The 16679-nt window shown below is 44.3% G+C and overlaps 1 protein-coding gene across 2 annotated transcripts in view; it reads left to right on the top strand.

The window, feature by feature from the left end:
* Window positions 1-16679, top strand: part of DPY19L3 (dpy-19 like C-mannosyltransferase 3) — a 74212-nt gene that overhangs the window by 24850 nt on the left and 32683 nt on the right. For both annotated transcript variants that reach the window (XM_073659670.1, XM_073659671.1), the window contains exons 7-13: window positions 11738-11861; window positions 12120-12254; window positions 13138-13269; window positions 13586-13687; window positions 14090-14160; window positions 14400-14558; window positions 16472-16594. In XM_073659670.1, coding sequence (XP_073515771.1) covers window positions 11738-11861; window positions 12120-12254; window positions 13138-13269; window positions 13586-13687; window positions 14090-14160; window positions 14400-14558; window positions 16472-16594 — 846 coding nt within the window. The remainder of the gene's footprint in view (window positions 1-11737; window positions 11862-12119; window positions 12255-13137; window positions 13270-13585; window positions 13688-14089; window positions 14161-14399; window positions 14559-16471; window positions 16595-16679) is intronic.

The raw sequence follows: 16679 nt of genomic DNA on the forward strand, positions 1-16679 counted from the left end.
ATGTGATCGACTCCCCAAATGTATGGAGGAAGGTGCTGTGATCAGATGAGACCAAAATTGAACTTTTTGGTCGAAAAGGTAAATTCTACATTTTGCACCAAACCAACACCCCACCCTCACCCCAAGAACACAATCCCCACAGTGAAACATGGTGGTGGCAGCATCATGATGTGGGGGTCATTTTCAGCAGGGACAGCGAAAATGGTCCGAGATGATGAGAAGATGGATGGTGCGAAATACAGGAATATTCCTGTTTCATTCTGTCAGTGATTTGAGACTGAGTCGAAGGTTCACCTTCCAACAAGACAATGACCCAAAGCATACTGCTAAAGCAACACTCGAGTGGTTCAAGGGGAAACATGTAAATGTTTTGGAGTTGCCGAGTCACAGCCCAGACCTTAATCCAATGGAGAATCTGTGGTCAGACTTGAAGATTGCTGTTCACCAGAGGAAACCATCTAACCTGAAGGGGTTGGAGCAGGTTTGCCTTGAGGAATAGACAAAAATCTCAGTGCCCAGATGTGGAAAGCTCATAGAGACTTATCCAAAGCGACTTGCAGCAGTAATTGCCACAAAAGGAGGCTCTACAAAGTACTGACTTTAGGGGGGTGAATAGTTATACACACTGAAGTTTACAGTTATTTTGTCCTATTTGTTGTTTGAACATTTGTTTTTTCTTTTTATTGTGAAGCACAGTTGTAGGCATGTTCTTTACATGAACTGATTCAAACCCTCAAAAAGAAAACGTGTGAGGTAGCAAAATACGAAAAATGGCAAGGGGGTGAATACTTTCACAAGCTACTTTATACATGTGTGTCTGTGTGTATATATATATCTATATCTGCTCAGAAAAATAAAGGGAACACTTAAACAACACAATGTAACTCCAAGTCAATCACACTTCTATGACATCAACCTGTCCAGTTGTGAAGTAACACTGATTGTGAATCAGTTTCTCATCCTGTTGTGCAAATGGAACAGACAACTGGTAGAAATGATCGGCAATTAGCAAGATACCCCCTATAAAGGAGCGGTTCTGCAGGTGGTGACCACAGACCATTTCTCTGTTCTCATCCTTTTTAGCTGCTGTTTTGGTCACTTTTGCGTTTTGTCATTGCTCTCACCCCTAGAGGTACTGTAGCATGAGGCGGTGTCTACAGTACAACCCACAGAAGTTGCTCAGGTAGTGCAGCTCATCCAGGATGGCACATCAGTGCGAGCTGTGGCAAGAAGGGTAGCTGTGTCTGTCAGCACAGTGTCCAGAGCACGGAGCAGATACCAGGAGATATGGAGGGAGCCGTAGGAGGGCAACAACCCAGCAGCAGGATCGCTACCTCCGCCTTTGTGTAAGGAGGAGCAGCGCCAGAACCCTGCTAAATCACCTCCAGCAGGCCACTAACATCCATGTGTCTTCTAAAACCGTCAGAAACATACTCCATGAGGGTGATATGAGGCCTGACGTTCGCAAGTGGGTGCTGTGCTTACAGCCCAACACCGTGCAGGGCGATTGGCATTTGCCAGAGAATACCAAGATTGGCAGATTCCACATTGGTGCCCTGTGCTCTTCACGGATGAGAGCAGGTTCACACTGAGCACATGTGACAGAGTCTGGAGACGCCGTGGAGAGCGATCTGCTGCCTGCAACATCCTTCAGCATGACCGGTTTGGCAGTGGGTCAGTAATGGTGTGGGGTGGCATTTCTTTCAAGTGCTGCACAGCCCTCCATGTGCTCGCCAGAGGTAGCCTGACTGCCATTAGGTACCGGGATGTGATCCTCAGACCCATTGTGAGATCAGGTGCAGTGGGCCCTGGGTTCCTCCTAATGCAGGACAATGCCAGACCTCATGTGGCTGGAGTGTGTCAGCAGTTCCTGCAAGATGAAGGCATTGATGCTTTGGACTGGCCGCCCGTTCCCCAGACCTGAATCCGATCGAGAACATCTGGGACATCATGTCTCGCTCCATCCACCAACACCACATTGCACCACACACACTACTGAGCAGCATTTCCTTGTCTTGAGGCATTTCCACTGAAGTTGGATCTGCCTGTAATTTGATTTTCCACTTTGATTTTGAGTATCATTCCAAATCCAGACCTCCATGGAATATTAATTTTGATTTACATTGATCATTTTTAGGTTTTATTATTCTCAACGCATTCCACTATGTAATGAATAAAGATTTGCAACTGGAATATCTAGGATGTGGTATTTTAGTGTTCCCTTTATTTCTTTGAGCAGTGTATATGTATATACATATCTATATCTATCTATATATGGTCTAGTGAAACAAAAGGTACATGAATATATTCATACATATGAATAGATAAAGATCATCAGCTATGACCTGTAAATTCTATGTAGCTACAGTAAGAGTATTATTTATTATTTTAGCGCCATTTAATCCATGGCGCTTTACATGTGATAGGGGTATACATAGTAAACAAGTACAGTAATTTGAACAAAAACGTGACGACTGGTACAAGAAGAAAGAGGACCCTGCCCGCGAGGGCTCACAGTCTGCAAGCGATGGGTGAGGATACAGTAGGTGAGGGTAGAGCTGGTCGTGCAGCGGTATGGTGGAGCGAGAACCCTGCCCACGAGGGCTCACAGTCTACAAAGAATGGGTGAGGATACAGTAGGTGAGGGTAGAGCTGGTCGTACAGCGATATGGTGGAGTGAGGACCCTGCCCGCGAGGGCTCACAGTCTACAAGGGATGGGTGAGGATACAGTAGGTAAGGGTAGAGCTGGTCGTGCAGCGGTGTGGTGGAGCGAGGACCCTGCCCGCGAGGGCTCACAGTCTACAAAGAATGGGTGAGGATACAGTAGGTGAGGGTAGAGCTGGTCGTACAGCGGTATGGTGGAGCGAGGACCCTGCCCGCGAGGGCTCACAGTCTACAAGGGATGGGTGAGGATACAGTAGGTGAGGGTAGAGCTGGTCGTGCAGTGGTATGGTGGAGCGGTGGTCACTACGGGTTGTATTCTTGTCGGAAGAGGTGGCCCTTCTGGTTTCTTTTGAAGGCTTCCATGGTAGGCGAGAGTCTGATGTGTTGGGGTAGAGAGTTCCAGAGTAGGGGGTAAGCACGGGAGAAATCTTGTATGCGATTGGGGGAAGAGGAGATAAGAGGGGAGTAGAGAAGGAGATCTTGTGAGGATCGGAGGCTGCGTGCAGGTAAGTACCGGGAGACTAGGTCAGAGATATATGGAGGAGACAGGTTGTGGATGGCTTTGTATGCCAGGGTTAGGGTTTTGAACTGGAGTCTCTGAGCAATGGGGAGCCAGTGAAGGGATTGACAGAGAGGAGAGGCCGGGGAATAGCGGGGGGACAGGTGGATTAGTCGGGCAGCAGAGTTTAGGATAGATTGGAGGGGTGCGAGAGTGTTAGAGGGGAGGCCACAGAGCAGGAGGTTGCAGTAGTCGCGGCGGGAGATGATGAGGGTGTGCACAAGGATTTTTGCAGAGTCTTTGCTGAGAAATGCGCGGATCCGGGAGATATTTTTGAGTTGGGAGTCGGCAGGAAGTGGAAAGAGCTTGGATATGTGGTGTGAAGGAAAGATCAGAGTCCAGGGTTACCTCGAGGCAGCGAGCTTGTGGACTGGGGAGAGTGGGCAGCCATTGACGTTGATGGATAGGTCAGATGGAGGGGATGAATGGGCAGGTGGAAAGATGATGAATTCAGTTTTATCCATGTTAAGTTTCATAAATCAAGCAGAGAGGAAGGATGAAATAGCGGACAGACATTGTGGGATTCTGGTTAGTAAGGAGGAGATATCGGGTGCAGAGAGGTAGATCTGTGTGTCATCAGCATAGAGGTGATACTGAAAGCCATGAGACTATGAGCTGTCCTAGGCCAAAGGTGTAGATGGAGAAGAGCAGGGGTCCTAGGATTGAACCTTGGGGGACACAGATAGGGGGTGAGATGAGGTGGTGTGTGAGTGGGAGACACTGAATGTCCTGTCTGTTAGGTATGAGGCAATCAAGGATAGGGCCAAGTCTGTTGCCGAGAGATGAGAGAGTCTGTAGTTAGAGGGAATGGTCTACTGTGTCGAAGGCAGATGACAGGTCCAGGAGGAGGACAGAGTAGTGTCGCTTGGATATGGCGGTCAGTAGGTCGTTGGTGACTTTAGTCAGGGCAGTTTCAGTCGAGTGATGTGCTCGGAAGCCAGATTGTAATCGGTCGAAGAGGAAGCTGGAGGAGAGGTGGGAGGACAGCTCAAGATGGACTTATTGTTCCAGTAGTTTTGAGGCATAGGGGAGAAGTGATATAGGGCGATAGCCAGACAGAGGATGGGTCAAGGGAGGGCTTTTTGAGGATGGGTGTGATCGAGGCATGTTTGAAGCATGAGGGGATGACACCAGTTGTTAGTGACAGGTTGAAGAGGTGGCTTAGGGTTGGGATGAGGTGAGACGGGATTTGGTCAAGTTCACAGGTGGTGAAATGTGATTTGGAGAGTAAAGAGGAAAGTTGATCTTCCATGATGGTGGAGAAGCTGGTTTTGGAGGCTGAGAGTTGAGTAGTTATGAGGAGGGGCTGTGGGGACTTTAGGCAAAAGCGTTGCCTTATGTTGTCTTCTGCTTGAAGAATGAAGCAAAGTCCTCGGCTGAGAGGAGAGGGAGGAGGTGCTGGGGGACGGAGGAGAGAATTGAAAGTACCTGAATAGCTGTTTAGGATTGTGAGACAGGGAGGATATGAGAGATGAGAAGTAGGTTTACTTTGCTGCAGTGAGTGTGGACTTGAAAGTAGTGAGGGACTGTTTGAATGCGATGAGGTTCTCATTGGACTGGGTGGCTCATTTGAGTATATGTATGTGTGTACATATACAGTACAGACCAAAAGTTTGGACACACCTCATTTAAAGATCTTTCTGCATTTTCATGACTTTGAAAATTGTACATTCACACTGAAGGCATCAAAACTATGAATTAACACATGTGGAATTATATACTTAACAAAAAAGTGTGAAACCACTGAAAATATGTCTTATATTCTAGGTTCTTCAAAGTAGCCACCTTTTGCTTTGATGACTGCTTTGCACACTCTTGGCATTCTCTTGATGAGCTTCAAGAGGTAGTCACCGGAAATGGTTTTCACTTCACAGGTGTGCCCTGTCAGGTTTAATAAGTTGGATTTCTTGCCTTATAAATGGGGTTGGGACCATCAGTTGTGTTGTGCAGAAGTCTGGTGGATACACAGCTGATAGTCCTACTGAATAGATTGTTAGAATTTGTATTATGGCAAGAAAAAAGCAGCTAAGTAAAGAAAAACGAGTAGCCATCATTACTTTAAGAAATAAAGGTCAGTCAGTCCGAAAAATTGGGCAAACTTTGAAAGTGTCCCCAAGTGCAGTTGCAAAAACCATGAAGCGCTACAAAGAAATTGGCTCACATGAGGACCGCCCCAGGAAAGGAAGACCAAGAGTCACCTCTGCTTCTGAGGATAAGTTTATCCGAGTCACCAGCCTCAGAAATCGCAGGTTAACAGCAGCTCAGATTAGAGACCAGGTCAATGCCACACAGAGTTCTAGCAGCAGACACATCTCTACAACAACTGTTAAGAGGAGACTTTGTGCAGCAGGCCTTCATGGTAAAATAGCTGCTAGGAAACCACTGATAAGGACAGGCAACAAGCAGAAGAGACTTGTTTGGGCTAAAGAACACAAGGAATGGACATTAGACCAGTGGAAATCTGTGCTTTGGTCTGATGAGTCCAAATTTGAGATCTTTGGTTCCAGCCACCGTGTCTTTGTGCGACGCAGAAAAGGTGAACGGATGGACTCTACATGCCTGGTTCCCACCGTGAAGCATGGAGGAGGAGGTGTGATGGTGTGGGGGGGCTTTGCTGGTGACACTGTTGGGGATTTATTCAAAATTGAAGGCATACTGAACCAGCATGGCTACCACAGCATCTTGCAGCGGCATGCTATTCCATCCGGTTTGCGTTTAGTTGGACCATCATTTATTTTTCAACAGGACAATGACCCCAAACACATCTCCAGGCTGTGTAAGGGCTATTTGACCAAGAAGGAGAGTGATGGGGGGCTACTCCAGATGACCTGGCCTCCACAGTCACCAGACCTGAACCCAATCAAGATGGTTTGGGGTGAGCTGGACCGCAGAGTGAAGGCAAAAGGGCCAACAAGTGCTAAGCATCTCTGGGAACTCCTTCAAGATTGTTGGAAGACCATTTCCGGTGACTACCTCTTGAAGCTCATCAAGAGAATGCCAAGAGTGTGCAAAGCAGTCATCAAAGCAAAAGGTGGCTACTTTGAAGAACCTAGAATATAAGACATATTTTCAGTTGTTTCACACTTTTTTGTTAAGTATATAATTCCACATGTGGTAATTCATAGTTTTGATGCCTTCAGTGTGAATGTACAATTTTCATAGTCATGAAAATACAGAAAAATCTTTAAATGAGAAGGTGTGTCCAAACTTTTGGTCTGTACTGTATATGTGTGTGTGTATATAATATATATATATATACATACATATATATATCTCTATATCTCACACAGTGCCTTGTGAAAGTATTTTGCCCCCTTCAACTTTTCTACCTTTTGCCACATTTTTGGCTTGAAGCATAAAGATATAAATTTCTACTTTTTTGGGGAAGAATCAACAACAAGTGGGACACAATCGTGAAGTGGAATGAAATTTATTGGATATTTTATACTTTTTAAAAAAATTAAAAACTGAAAAGTGGGGCGTGCAATATTATTCAGCCCCCTTGAGTTAATACTTTGTAGCGCCACCTTTTGCTGCGATTACAGCTGCAAGTCACTTGGGGTATGTCTCTATCAGTTTTGCACATCGAGAGGCTGATATTCTTGCCCATTCTTCCTTGCAAAACATCTCGAGCTCATTGAGGTTGGATGGAGGACGTTTGTGAACAGCAGTTTTCAGCTCTTTCCACAGATTCTCGATTGGATTCAGGTCTGGACTTTGACTTGGCCATTCTAACACCTGGATACGTTTATTTTTGAACCATTCCATTGAAGATTTTGCTTTATGTTTGGGATCATTGTCTTATTGGAAGATAAATCTCCGCCCCAGTCTCAGGTCTTTTGCAGACTCCAACAGGTTTTCTTCCAGAACGGTCCTGTATTTGGCTCTGTCCATCTTCCCATCAAATTTAACCATCTTCCCTGTCCCTGCTGAAGAAAAGAAGGCCCAAACCATGATGTTGCCACCACCATGTTTGACAGGAGGGATGGTGTTTTGAGGGTGATGAGCTGTGTTGCTTTTACGCCAAACATATCGTTTTGCATTGTGGCCAAAAAGTTCGATTTTGGTTTCATCTGACCAGAGCACCTTATTCCACATGTTTGGTGTGTCTCCCAGGTGGCTTGTGGCAAACTTCAAACGAGACTTTTTATGGATACCTTTGAGAAATGGCTTTCTTCTTGTCCCTCTTCCATAAAGGCCAGATTTGTGCAGTGTACGACTGATTGTTGTCCTGTGGACAGACTCTCCCACCTCAGCTGTAGATCTCCGCAGTTCATCCAGAGTGATCATGGGCCTTTTGGCTGCATCTCTGATCAGTCTTCTCCTTGTTCGAGATGAAAGTTTAGAGGGACGGCCGGGTCTTGGTAGATTTGCAGTGGTCTGATACTCCTGCCATTTCAATATGATCGCTTGCACAGTGCTCCTTGAGATGTTTAAAACTTGGGAAATCTTTTTGTATCGAAATGCGGCTTTAAACTTCGCCACAACAGTATCTCGGACCTGCCTGGTGTGTTCCTTGGTCTTCATGATGCTCTCTGCACTTGATACAGACCCCTGAGACTCTCACAGAGCAGAGACCCCTGAGACTATCACAGAGCAGAGACCCCTGAGACGATCACAGAGCAGAGACCCCTGAGACTATCACAGAGCAGAGACCCCTGAGACTATCACAGAGCAGAGACCCCTGAGACTATCACAGAGCAGAGACCCCTGAGACGATCACAGAGCAGAGACCCCTGAGACTATCACAGAGCAGAGACCCCTGAGACGATCACAGAGCAGAGACCCCTGAGACTATCACAGAGCAGAGACCCCTGAGACTATCACAGAGCAGAGACCCCTGAGACTATCACAGAGCAGAGACCCCTGAGACTATAACAGAGCAGGTGCATTTATACCAAGACTTGATTACACACAGGTGGATCCTATTGATCATTACCAGTCATTTAGGAGAATATTGGATCATTCAGAGATCCTCACTGAAAGTAAAGGGACCGAATAATATTGCACGCCCCACTTTTCAGTTTTTAATTTTTTTAAAAAGTTTAAAATATCCGATAAATTTCGTTCCATTTCACGATTGTGTCCCACTTGTTGTTGATTCTTCCCCCAAAAAAATTAGAATTTTATATCTTTATGTTTGAAGCCAGAAATGTGGCAAAAGGTAGAAAAGTTCAAGGGGGCCAAATACTTTCACAAGGAACTGTGTGTGTGTGTGTGTGTGTGTGTATATATATATATATATATATATATATATATATATATATATATATATATATATATATATATATATATATTAGTGATCTATTTCACGTGTTTATTTCTGTTAATCTTGATGATTATGGCTTACAGCCAATGAAAGCACAAAAGTCATTATCTCAGTAAATTAGAATACTTTATAACAACAGCTTGAAAAATGTTTTAAAATCCAAAATGTCCTACTGAAATGTCTGTTCAGTAAATGTCTCAATACTTGGTCGGGCTCCTTGTGCATCAATTACTGCATCAATGCGGCAATGTGGCATGGAGGCTATCAGCCTGTGGCATGGAGGGATCAGCCTGTGGCATGGAGGGATCAGCCTGTGGCATGGAGGCATCAGCCTGTGGCATGGAGGCATCAGCCTGTGGCATGGAGGTGATCAGCCTGTGGCATGGAGGCATCAGCCTGTGGCATGGAGGTGATCAGCCTGTGGCATGGAGGCATCAGCCTGTGGCATGGAGGTGATCAGCCTGTGGCATGGAGGCGATCAGCCTGTGGCATGGAGGGATCAGCCTGTGGCATGGAGGGATCAGCCTGTGGCATGGAGGGATCAGCCTGTGGCATGGAGGGATCAGCCTGTGGCATGGAGGCATCAGCCTGTGGCATGGAGGTGATCAGCCTGTGGCATGGAGGTGATCAGCCTGTGGCATGGAGGTGATCAGCCTGTGGCATGGAGGGATCAGCCTGTGGCATGGAGGTGATCAGCCTGTGGTATGGAGGCGATCAGCCTGTGGCTGCTGAGGGGTTATGGAGCCCAGGTGGCTTTGATAGCAGCCTTCAGCTCGTCTGCATTGTTGGGTCTGGAGTCTCATCTTCCTCTTGACAATGCCCCATAGATTCTCTATAATAGATTCTCTATGGGGTTAAGGTCAGGCGAGTTTGCTGCCAATCAAGCCCAGTGATACTGTTGTGTGTAAACCAGGTATTGGTGCTTTTGGCCGTGTGGACAGGGGCCAAGTCCTGCTGGAGAATGACATTTCCATCTCCATAAAGCTTGTCGGCAGAGGGAAGCATGAAGGGCTGTAAAATCTCCTGGTAGACTGCGGCTCTGACTTTGGTCTTGATAAAACACAGTGGACCTCCACCAGCAGATGACATGGCCCCCCAAACCATCACTGATTGTGGAGACTTCACACTAGACCTCCAGCAGCTTGGATTGTGGCCTCTCCACTCGTCCTCCAGACTCTGGGACCTTGATTTCCAAATGAAATGCAAAATTTACTTTCATCTGAAAACACCTTGGAGCACTGAGAACAGTCCAGGTCGTCTTCTCCTTGGCCCAGGTAAGACGCTTCTAGCGTTGTCTATTGGTCATGAGCGGCTTGACACAAGGAATGTGACACTTGTAGCCCATGTCCTGGATACGTCTGTGTGTGGTGGCTCTTGAAGCAATGACTCCAGCAGCAGTCCACTCCTCGTGAATCTCCCCCATATTTTTGAATGGCCTTTTCTTAACAATCCTTTCCAGGCTGCGGTTATCTCGGTTGCTTGTGCACCATTTTCTACCATACTTTTTCCTTCCACTTAACTTTCCATTAATATGCTTGGATACAGCAGTCTGTGAACAGCCGGCTTCTTTAGCAATGACCTTTTGTGTCTTACCCTCCTTGTGGAGTGTGTCAATGACTGCCTTCTGGACATCTGTCAAGTCAGCAGTCTTCCCCATCATTGCGGAGCCTACTGAAACAGACTAAGGGACATTTCTAAACGCATAGGAAGCCTTTGCAGGTGTTTTTTGTTAATTATTTTAATTTACTGAGATAATGACTTTTGTGATTTCATTGGCTGTAAGCCATAATCATCAACATTAGCAGAAATAAACACCTGAAATAGATCCCTCTGTGTGTAATGACTCTATATAATAGATCCCTCTGTGTGGAATGACTCTATATAATAGATCCCTCTGTGTGTAATGACTCTATATAATGAGTTTCACTTTTTGTATTGAAGAACTGAAATAAAGTAACTTTTTGATGATATTCTAATTTAGTGAGAAGTACTTGTATGTGTATATATCCTTTGTCTGCATATCTTAATATCTTATGTTTGTACTGGTAGATACAGATATCATTGAGAGAAGTTGTATAGCTGAAACGTCGGAATACATATCTGTCCTTCACGTGTTGGTTTAATAAATGACTTTTTGGCTTCACCTTATCCTATGTATCCTCTCTTCTTTTATCTGTGATTACTACATCAGACAGGCACGAGTTCTATGGAACATAAACGAGAAGCAGTTTGTTTTTTTTCCTGAAAGTTTTGGTAAAAGTTCTGTGTACCATGAATGATAAATATAAAAACTGTTAGCAAGGGGTTAGAAAGATGTATCTCCCACCTGCAACTTTTCTTATGGGATGTACCATTCATTCTTCTAGGAAAGCTGGATGACAACCCTTATGGAAACTGTAAAGATTTGGCTATCTTTACAGCTCCCATAGGCGTTGTCATCCAACTTTTTAGTGAAAAAAAGCAAGTACAGTAGTATGTGAAACTTATATTTTTGTGATTTTTACCATCTTGTCTTGGTCACCTGAGAATGGGAGTTTGGATTAGGACAGTTTAATTAAATTTGTGATGTGTTGAATGTAAACATTGACTGAGCTAGGTGTGAGATTGAACAATACCTGTGGCCAACAGAGGAGTGGAATTGAACAATCCCTGAGCAACTCAAAGGCAGACCCCATAGTGTGAAAATAAATAGTGTCCTACAAACTCAATGCACTGCCAGTGTCTTAGAAAAACTATTCCTGAACAATTCACCTCCCCCCCCACTGTTACATTTGAAATTCTGGTTAATATGGTTTCACATGTCTTGCGTTGATGACCTGTGTTCATGCTTCTGTGGTGGAAGCAAAGCTGAACTTTGGGATCCTGAAAAACGCTCCAAAAAAAACCACATCAACAAATTTTTACACAAGGAGAAAATACTTCCACTTTGAAGGGTACCCCCACCTTAGACATGAAGGAATACGCTGTCAGAGCGAAAAATCTGTAGAAAAATCTAAACCTTGTAGATTTGTTGCATCTTTTACCTTGAAAGGTGAAGTCCGCAGTGTAGGGTAATTTACAGCTTCTGGATGAATAATCGTTAATATTTCATCCTGTTTACTGCTATTTTCAGCCCAAAAATCCAATGTGCGCTAATAGGAATATGATTATTATTACTTTTATTGATAATCTCGCCTCATGTTTTGTCCCGTACGGACAGATTTCTTCTTACCGTATAATCGTTCTTTTTTTTTTTCTTGGACAGGATTGACACAACCCGGGTTGAATTTACCATTCCTCTTCGAGAAAACTGGGCGCTGCCCTTCTTTGCCGTTCAGATAGCAGGAATATCCTATTTTTTGAGACCTGGACTATCACCTTTAAAAGCAGTAAGTGCAGAATATTCTGGTAGACTGACTTTGCTGGCTCATCCGGCCCATCCCTCCTCAGCGAACCAGTACTTGAGCCTGGACCATCGGCTGCCGGACGACCAGAGTACAGCGGACTGATATTAGAGTAAAGTCAAAAAAGTGATATCCTGAATTTTCTAGCCTTTGAGTCTTCAGGAATAGCTTGATTGTGACTTGTTTGCAAGTTTCTCTTTATCTTTCTTTTATATGTCGATTTAATTTCATGTTCCTATCCAGAGACTGTCCCTTCTTGTAGTTTACATCTCCACGTTCATCTTCAGCCTCACCTGGCAGTTCAACCAGTTCGTTCTTCTCATACAAGGTCTCGCTTTCTTCTCTTTGGACTGTCTGGACTTAATACCGTCTATCAAGGTGAGGCCAACGCTCGGCTCAATGCTTCAGACTTCCATGGTATCCTGATGCGTCATATCTGTAGTGCCGACATATTCCCGTGTATCGTCTTGTCACTGAGGAGGTTAGGGAAAGGGATGGCTTTTATGGGGGTAGGAAAGGAGGGCACTGCTATTCCCTTTTGGTGGCAGATTTTCTTCCGGATAAGCTATGTTCAATTTTTAAAGTTGTAAAATCACACAACCCAGAAGTTTGGACCCGACTTTTGCTAGAAAATTGTGTTCTTTAGGAGGAAGGTTGCATTTGGGACTCTTTTTTGCCACATTTGATGAAAAATCACCTGTCTGAGGCTGCCCACACTTTTGTAAAAGGGGCCGCCCCGGACTGGCAATGGCTTATTTTTAAGGAAGATTTAATAAGCCTTAAAAGTGTAGGAAATAAACCGTGTTCCATGTAATTGGACAGAACCCCAATTTTTGATATGTCTCCATGAAAGTGACATTTTAACGCCTGGCGGCATTGCCACTTACTAGATCACCTTCAGTCCAACTGGTCCTTGTTGGAGTTTCTGCTGTCACTTTCCAGTGTTTTTTCTTCTTAGGGCGTCCCTTTTTAACGGTAGCAGAAATATAACTGCAGATTCATATGTGTGTGTATATTGAAAAGTCCTAGAACTTTGTAATATAACATCCAGTTAGGCGCGGTCAGGACAAATTGTATATAAACAAAGTTTTCACTCACAGAGAACAAACAAAGTTTAAGAAACTTTTTTACAACATCGGGATTGAACTTAAGTCATACAAAATTCATAAGTAAACCCCATAACGGATATGAACAAAAATCTCGGAGGAGGTGATCAGATCCTGGCGCTCAGTGACTGAGATATTCAATTCTTTGGTTCTAGGTGCGGAGCCTGTACGTGATGCAAGCGGCGAGCCTGGTCCTGGTGTGTTTCATGCAGTTCTTTAATACCATGATTCTCGGATCTCTGCTCCTCAGCTTCATTTTGGCAGCGGTTACAGCCCAGAAACTGCAGGTGAGCATCGATCCTGATCATATTGGTGTGGGGGAAATCCTACTAGCTTGTCTTGTTCCGGCACAGCATCGGTGCTTTTCCGGCGCAGCATCGGTGCTGTTACGGCGCAGCATCGGTGCTGTTACGGCCCAGCAGAGGTGCCAGCGCATACTGGTACCGCTCCGATGCCAACCATTTATTTTCCAGACTATTGAGCACCATTTGTCAGAGAATATCTCAGAATTGAGAAATCTTGCATCACGTTGATCTTACAAGCTATTGTGATAGTTCAGAAAGTTCTTTAAGGATTAATTATTCACATTCTCCTTTCGTTTAGAAAAACCTTAAAAGCGGCCGTCTTCACAGAAGGATTTGGAACCTCTGTCTTCACGTGGCCATTGTCCTGTGTCTCACGGCGTTGATAAATGTGTGTGTGAAGGTAAGCGCGAAATAACATGGCGGAACGTGACGCCAAACGACCTCCGTCTACCTTAGTCTTAAAGGGGTTAACTTGTGACACATGTGTGACCTATGGGGGGGGGTCTCACCCTTTTATCATGAGAACGGAGTCAAGGTAGGTTGACTCCGTTCATGAGAACGGAGTCGGGGCCTAATGCATGTACAGCCTTATGACTCTGGCAGAGGAGAGGAAGAATTTTTTTTTTTCTATAATTTGATTATTTTTAGTTTTTTTTTCAGATTTTTATTTTGGGGACAGGTATGTTTTTTATTTCTTTGTGCTGTGTGCAGTACAATAAGAACATTAAAATATTTTTTTTTTCCAAAGATTTTCCAGATTGTGTCTAAAACTTTACTTTTTTTTAAAAAATTTCTGCAACAGAAAATCCTGAAGCTGCAGTCGGATGAGCACATCTTCAAGTTTATCCAGGCCAAGATGGGCTTCAAAACAAGGTCAGTCCACGGTGATCGATGGAAGCGTTACTGCGTTTTAATGGGACAAATGAATGATTCCCCTTTAATGTCAGCACTTTTTCAGTTCGGAGGAGCAGTATCGGTACGGCCGTGTGTCCTCAGCTGCCGACTTAATAAACCTTTCTGACATCTATCCTGGATGTCGGTGGGTTCAGGGCAGCGCCTCCATGCCGTCCTCTTCCCACCACAGACTGATCCTGCCTCTCACTTCTTTCTAGAGACTTCGATGCCAACCTTTACCTCTGCGAGGAGCCGTTCCAGCTTCTGCCATTGGACACGTTCGAGAGACTCTCAGATTCTTTCCTCCTTTACCCTTTTATTATCGCTCTCTTTTTCTTCACCGTTGCGACCGCCATCACTGTGTTCTGTAACCTCAGGTAATGAATCTGGTTTTATTTTTGTCTCTATTAGTGGCACCTTCGAGTTTATGGTGTGTTTCATTATGTTCCTAACATTTGGAAGCCGGGGCCGACGATTATTTCTTTTATCTCCATAGTTCATAGTACATTGATCCGCCACTCGGATGTATCACCAAAGCTGTTATAATTGTAATTAATAAATTAATATATATAATTTATTAATAAATATAATATATAGAAGTGTGTGTATATATATACAGTACAGACCAAAAGTTTGGACACACCTTCTCATTTAAAGATTTTTCTGTATTTTCATGACTATGAAAATTGTACATTCACACTGAAGGCATCAAAACTATGAATTACCACATGTGGAATTATATACTTAACAAAAAAGTGTGAAACAACTGAAAATATGTCTTATATTCTAGGTTCTTCACAGTAGCCACCTTTTGCTTTGATGACTGCTTTGCACACTCTTGGCATTCTCTTGATGAGCTTCAAGAGGTAGTCACTGGAAATGGTCTTCCAACAATCTTGAAGGAGTTCCCAGAGATGCTTAGCACTTGTTGGCCCTTTTGCCTTCACTCTGCGGTCCAGCTCACCCCAAACCATCTCGATTGGGTTCAGGTCTGGTGACTGTGGAGGCCAGGTCATCTGGCGTAGCCCCCCATCACTCTCCTGCTTGGTCAAATAGCCCTTACACAGCCTGGAGGTGTGTTTGGGATCATTGTCCTGTTGAAAAATAAATGATGGTCCAACTAAACGCAAACCGGATGGAATAGCATGCCGCTGCAAGATGCTGTGGTAGCCATGCTGGTTCAGTATGCCTTCAATTTTGAATAAATCCCCAACAGTGTCACCAGCAAAGCCCCCCACACCATCACACCTCCTCCTCCATGCTTCACGGGGGGAACCAGGCATGTAGAGTCCATCCGTTCACCTTTTCTGCGTCGCACAAAGACACGGTGGTTGGAACCAAAGATCTCAAATTTGGACTCATCAGACCAAAGCACAGATTTCCTCTGGTCTAATGTCCATTCCTTGTGCTCTTTAGCCCAAACAAGTCTCTTCTGCTTGTTGCCTGTCCTTAGCAGTGGTTTCCTAGCAGCTATTTTACCATGAAGGCCTGCTGCACAAAGTCTCCTCTTAACAGTTGTTGAAGAGATGTGTCTGCTGCTAAAACTCTGTGTGGCATTGACCTGGTCTCTAATCTGAGCTGCTGTTAACCTGCGATTTCTGAGGCTGGTGACTCGGATAAACTTATCCTCAGAAGCAGAGGTGACTCTTGGTCTTCCTTTCCTGGGGCGGTCCTCATGTGAGCCAGTTTCTTTGTAGCGCTTGATGGATTTTGCAACTGCACTTGAGGACACTTTCAAAGTTTTCCCAATTTTTCAGACTGACTGACCTTCATTTCTTAAAGTAATGATGGCCACTCGTTTTTCTTTACTTAGCTGCTTTTTTCTTGCCATAATACAAATTCTAGCAGTCTATTCAGTAGGACTATCAGCTGTGTATCCACCAGACTTCTGCACAACACAACTGATGGTCCCAACCCCATTTATAAGGCAAGAAATCCCACTTATTAAACCTGACAGGGCACACCTGTGAAGTGAAAACCATTTCCTGTGACTACCTCTTGAAGCTCATCAAGAGAATGCCAAGAGTGTGCAAAGCAGTCATCAAAGCAAAAGGTGGCTACTTTGAAGAACCTAGAATATAAGACATATTTTCAGCTGTTTCACACTTTTTTGTTAAGTATATAATTCCACATGTGGTAATTCATAGTTTTGATGCCTTCAGTGTGAATGTACAATTTTCATAGTCATGAAAATACAGAAAAATCTTTAAATGAGAAGGTGTGTCCAAACTTGTGGTCTGTACTATATATATATATAATTTTTTTTTTTATTTATTTTTGTTATTTCCAGTAATCCTTCAACTTCTAAGAAGGCGAATCAGCAGGAACAGAAGACGTGTCTAGTGAGGGCCGACGTCGCATACAACCTAATGCACAATCTCCTGTTCGGGTGCTTGGCCATCAGCACTATGAGGTGTGCCCACATCTGGGCGAGAATTATCAAAACTTGGACCGTTGTTGCATTTCATCATGAAACCAAGAACAACTCTGATGTGTTT

Source organism: Phyllobates terribilis, unplaced genomic scaffold (genome assembly GCF_046119375.1).
Source record: "Phyllobates terribilis strain yellow unplaced genomic scaffold, ASM4611937v1 Scaffold_14__1_contigs__length_39327217, whole genome shotgun sequence".
Lineage (NCBI taxonomy): Eukaryota > Metazoa > Chordata > Amphibia > Anura > Dendrobatidae > Phyllobates > Phyllobates terribilis.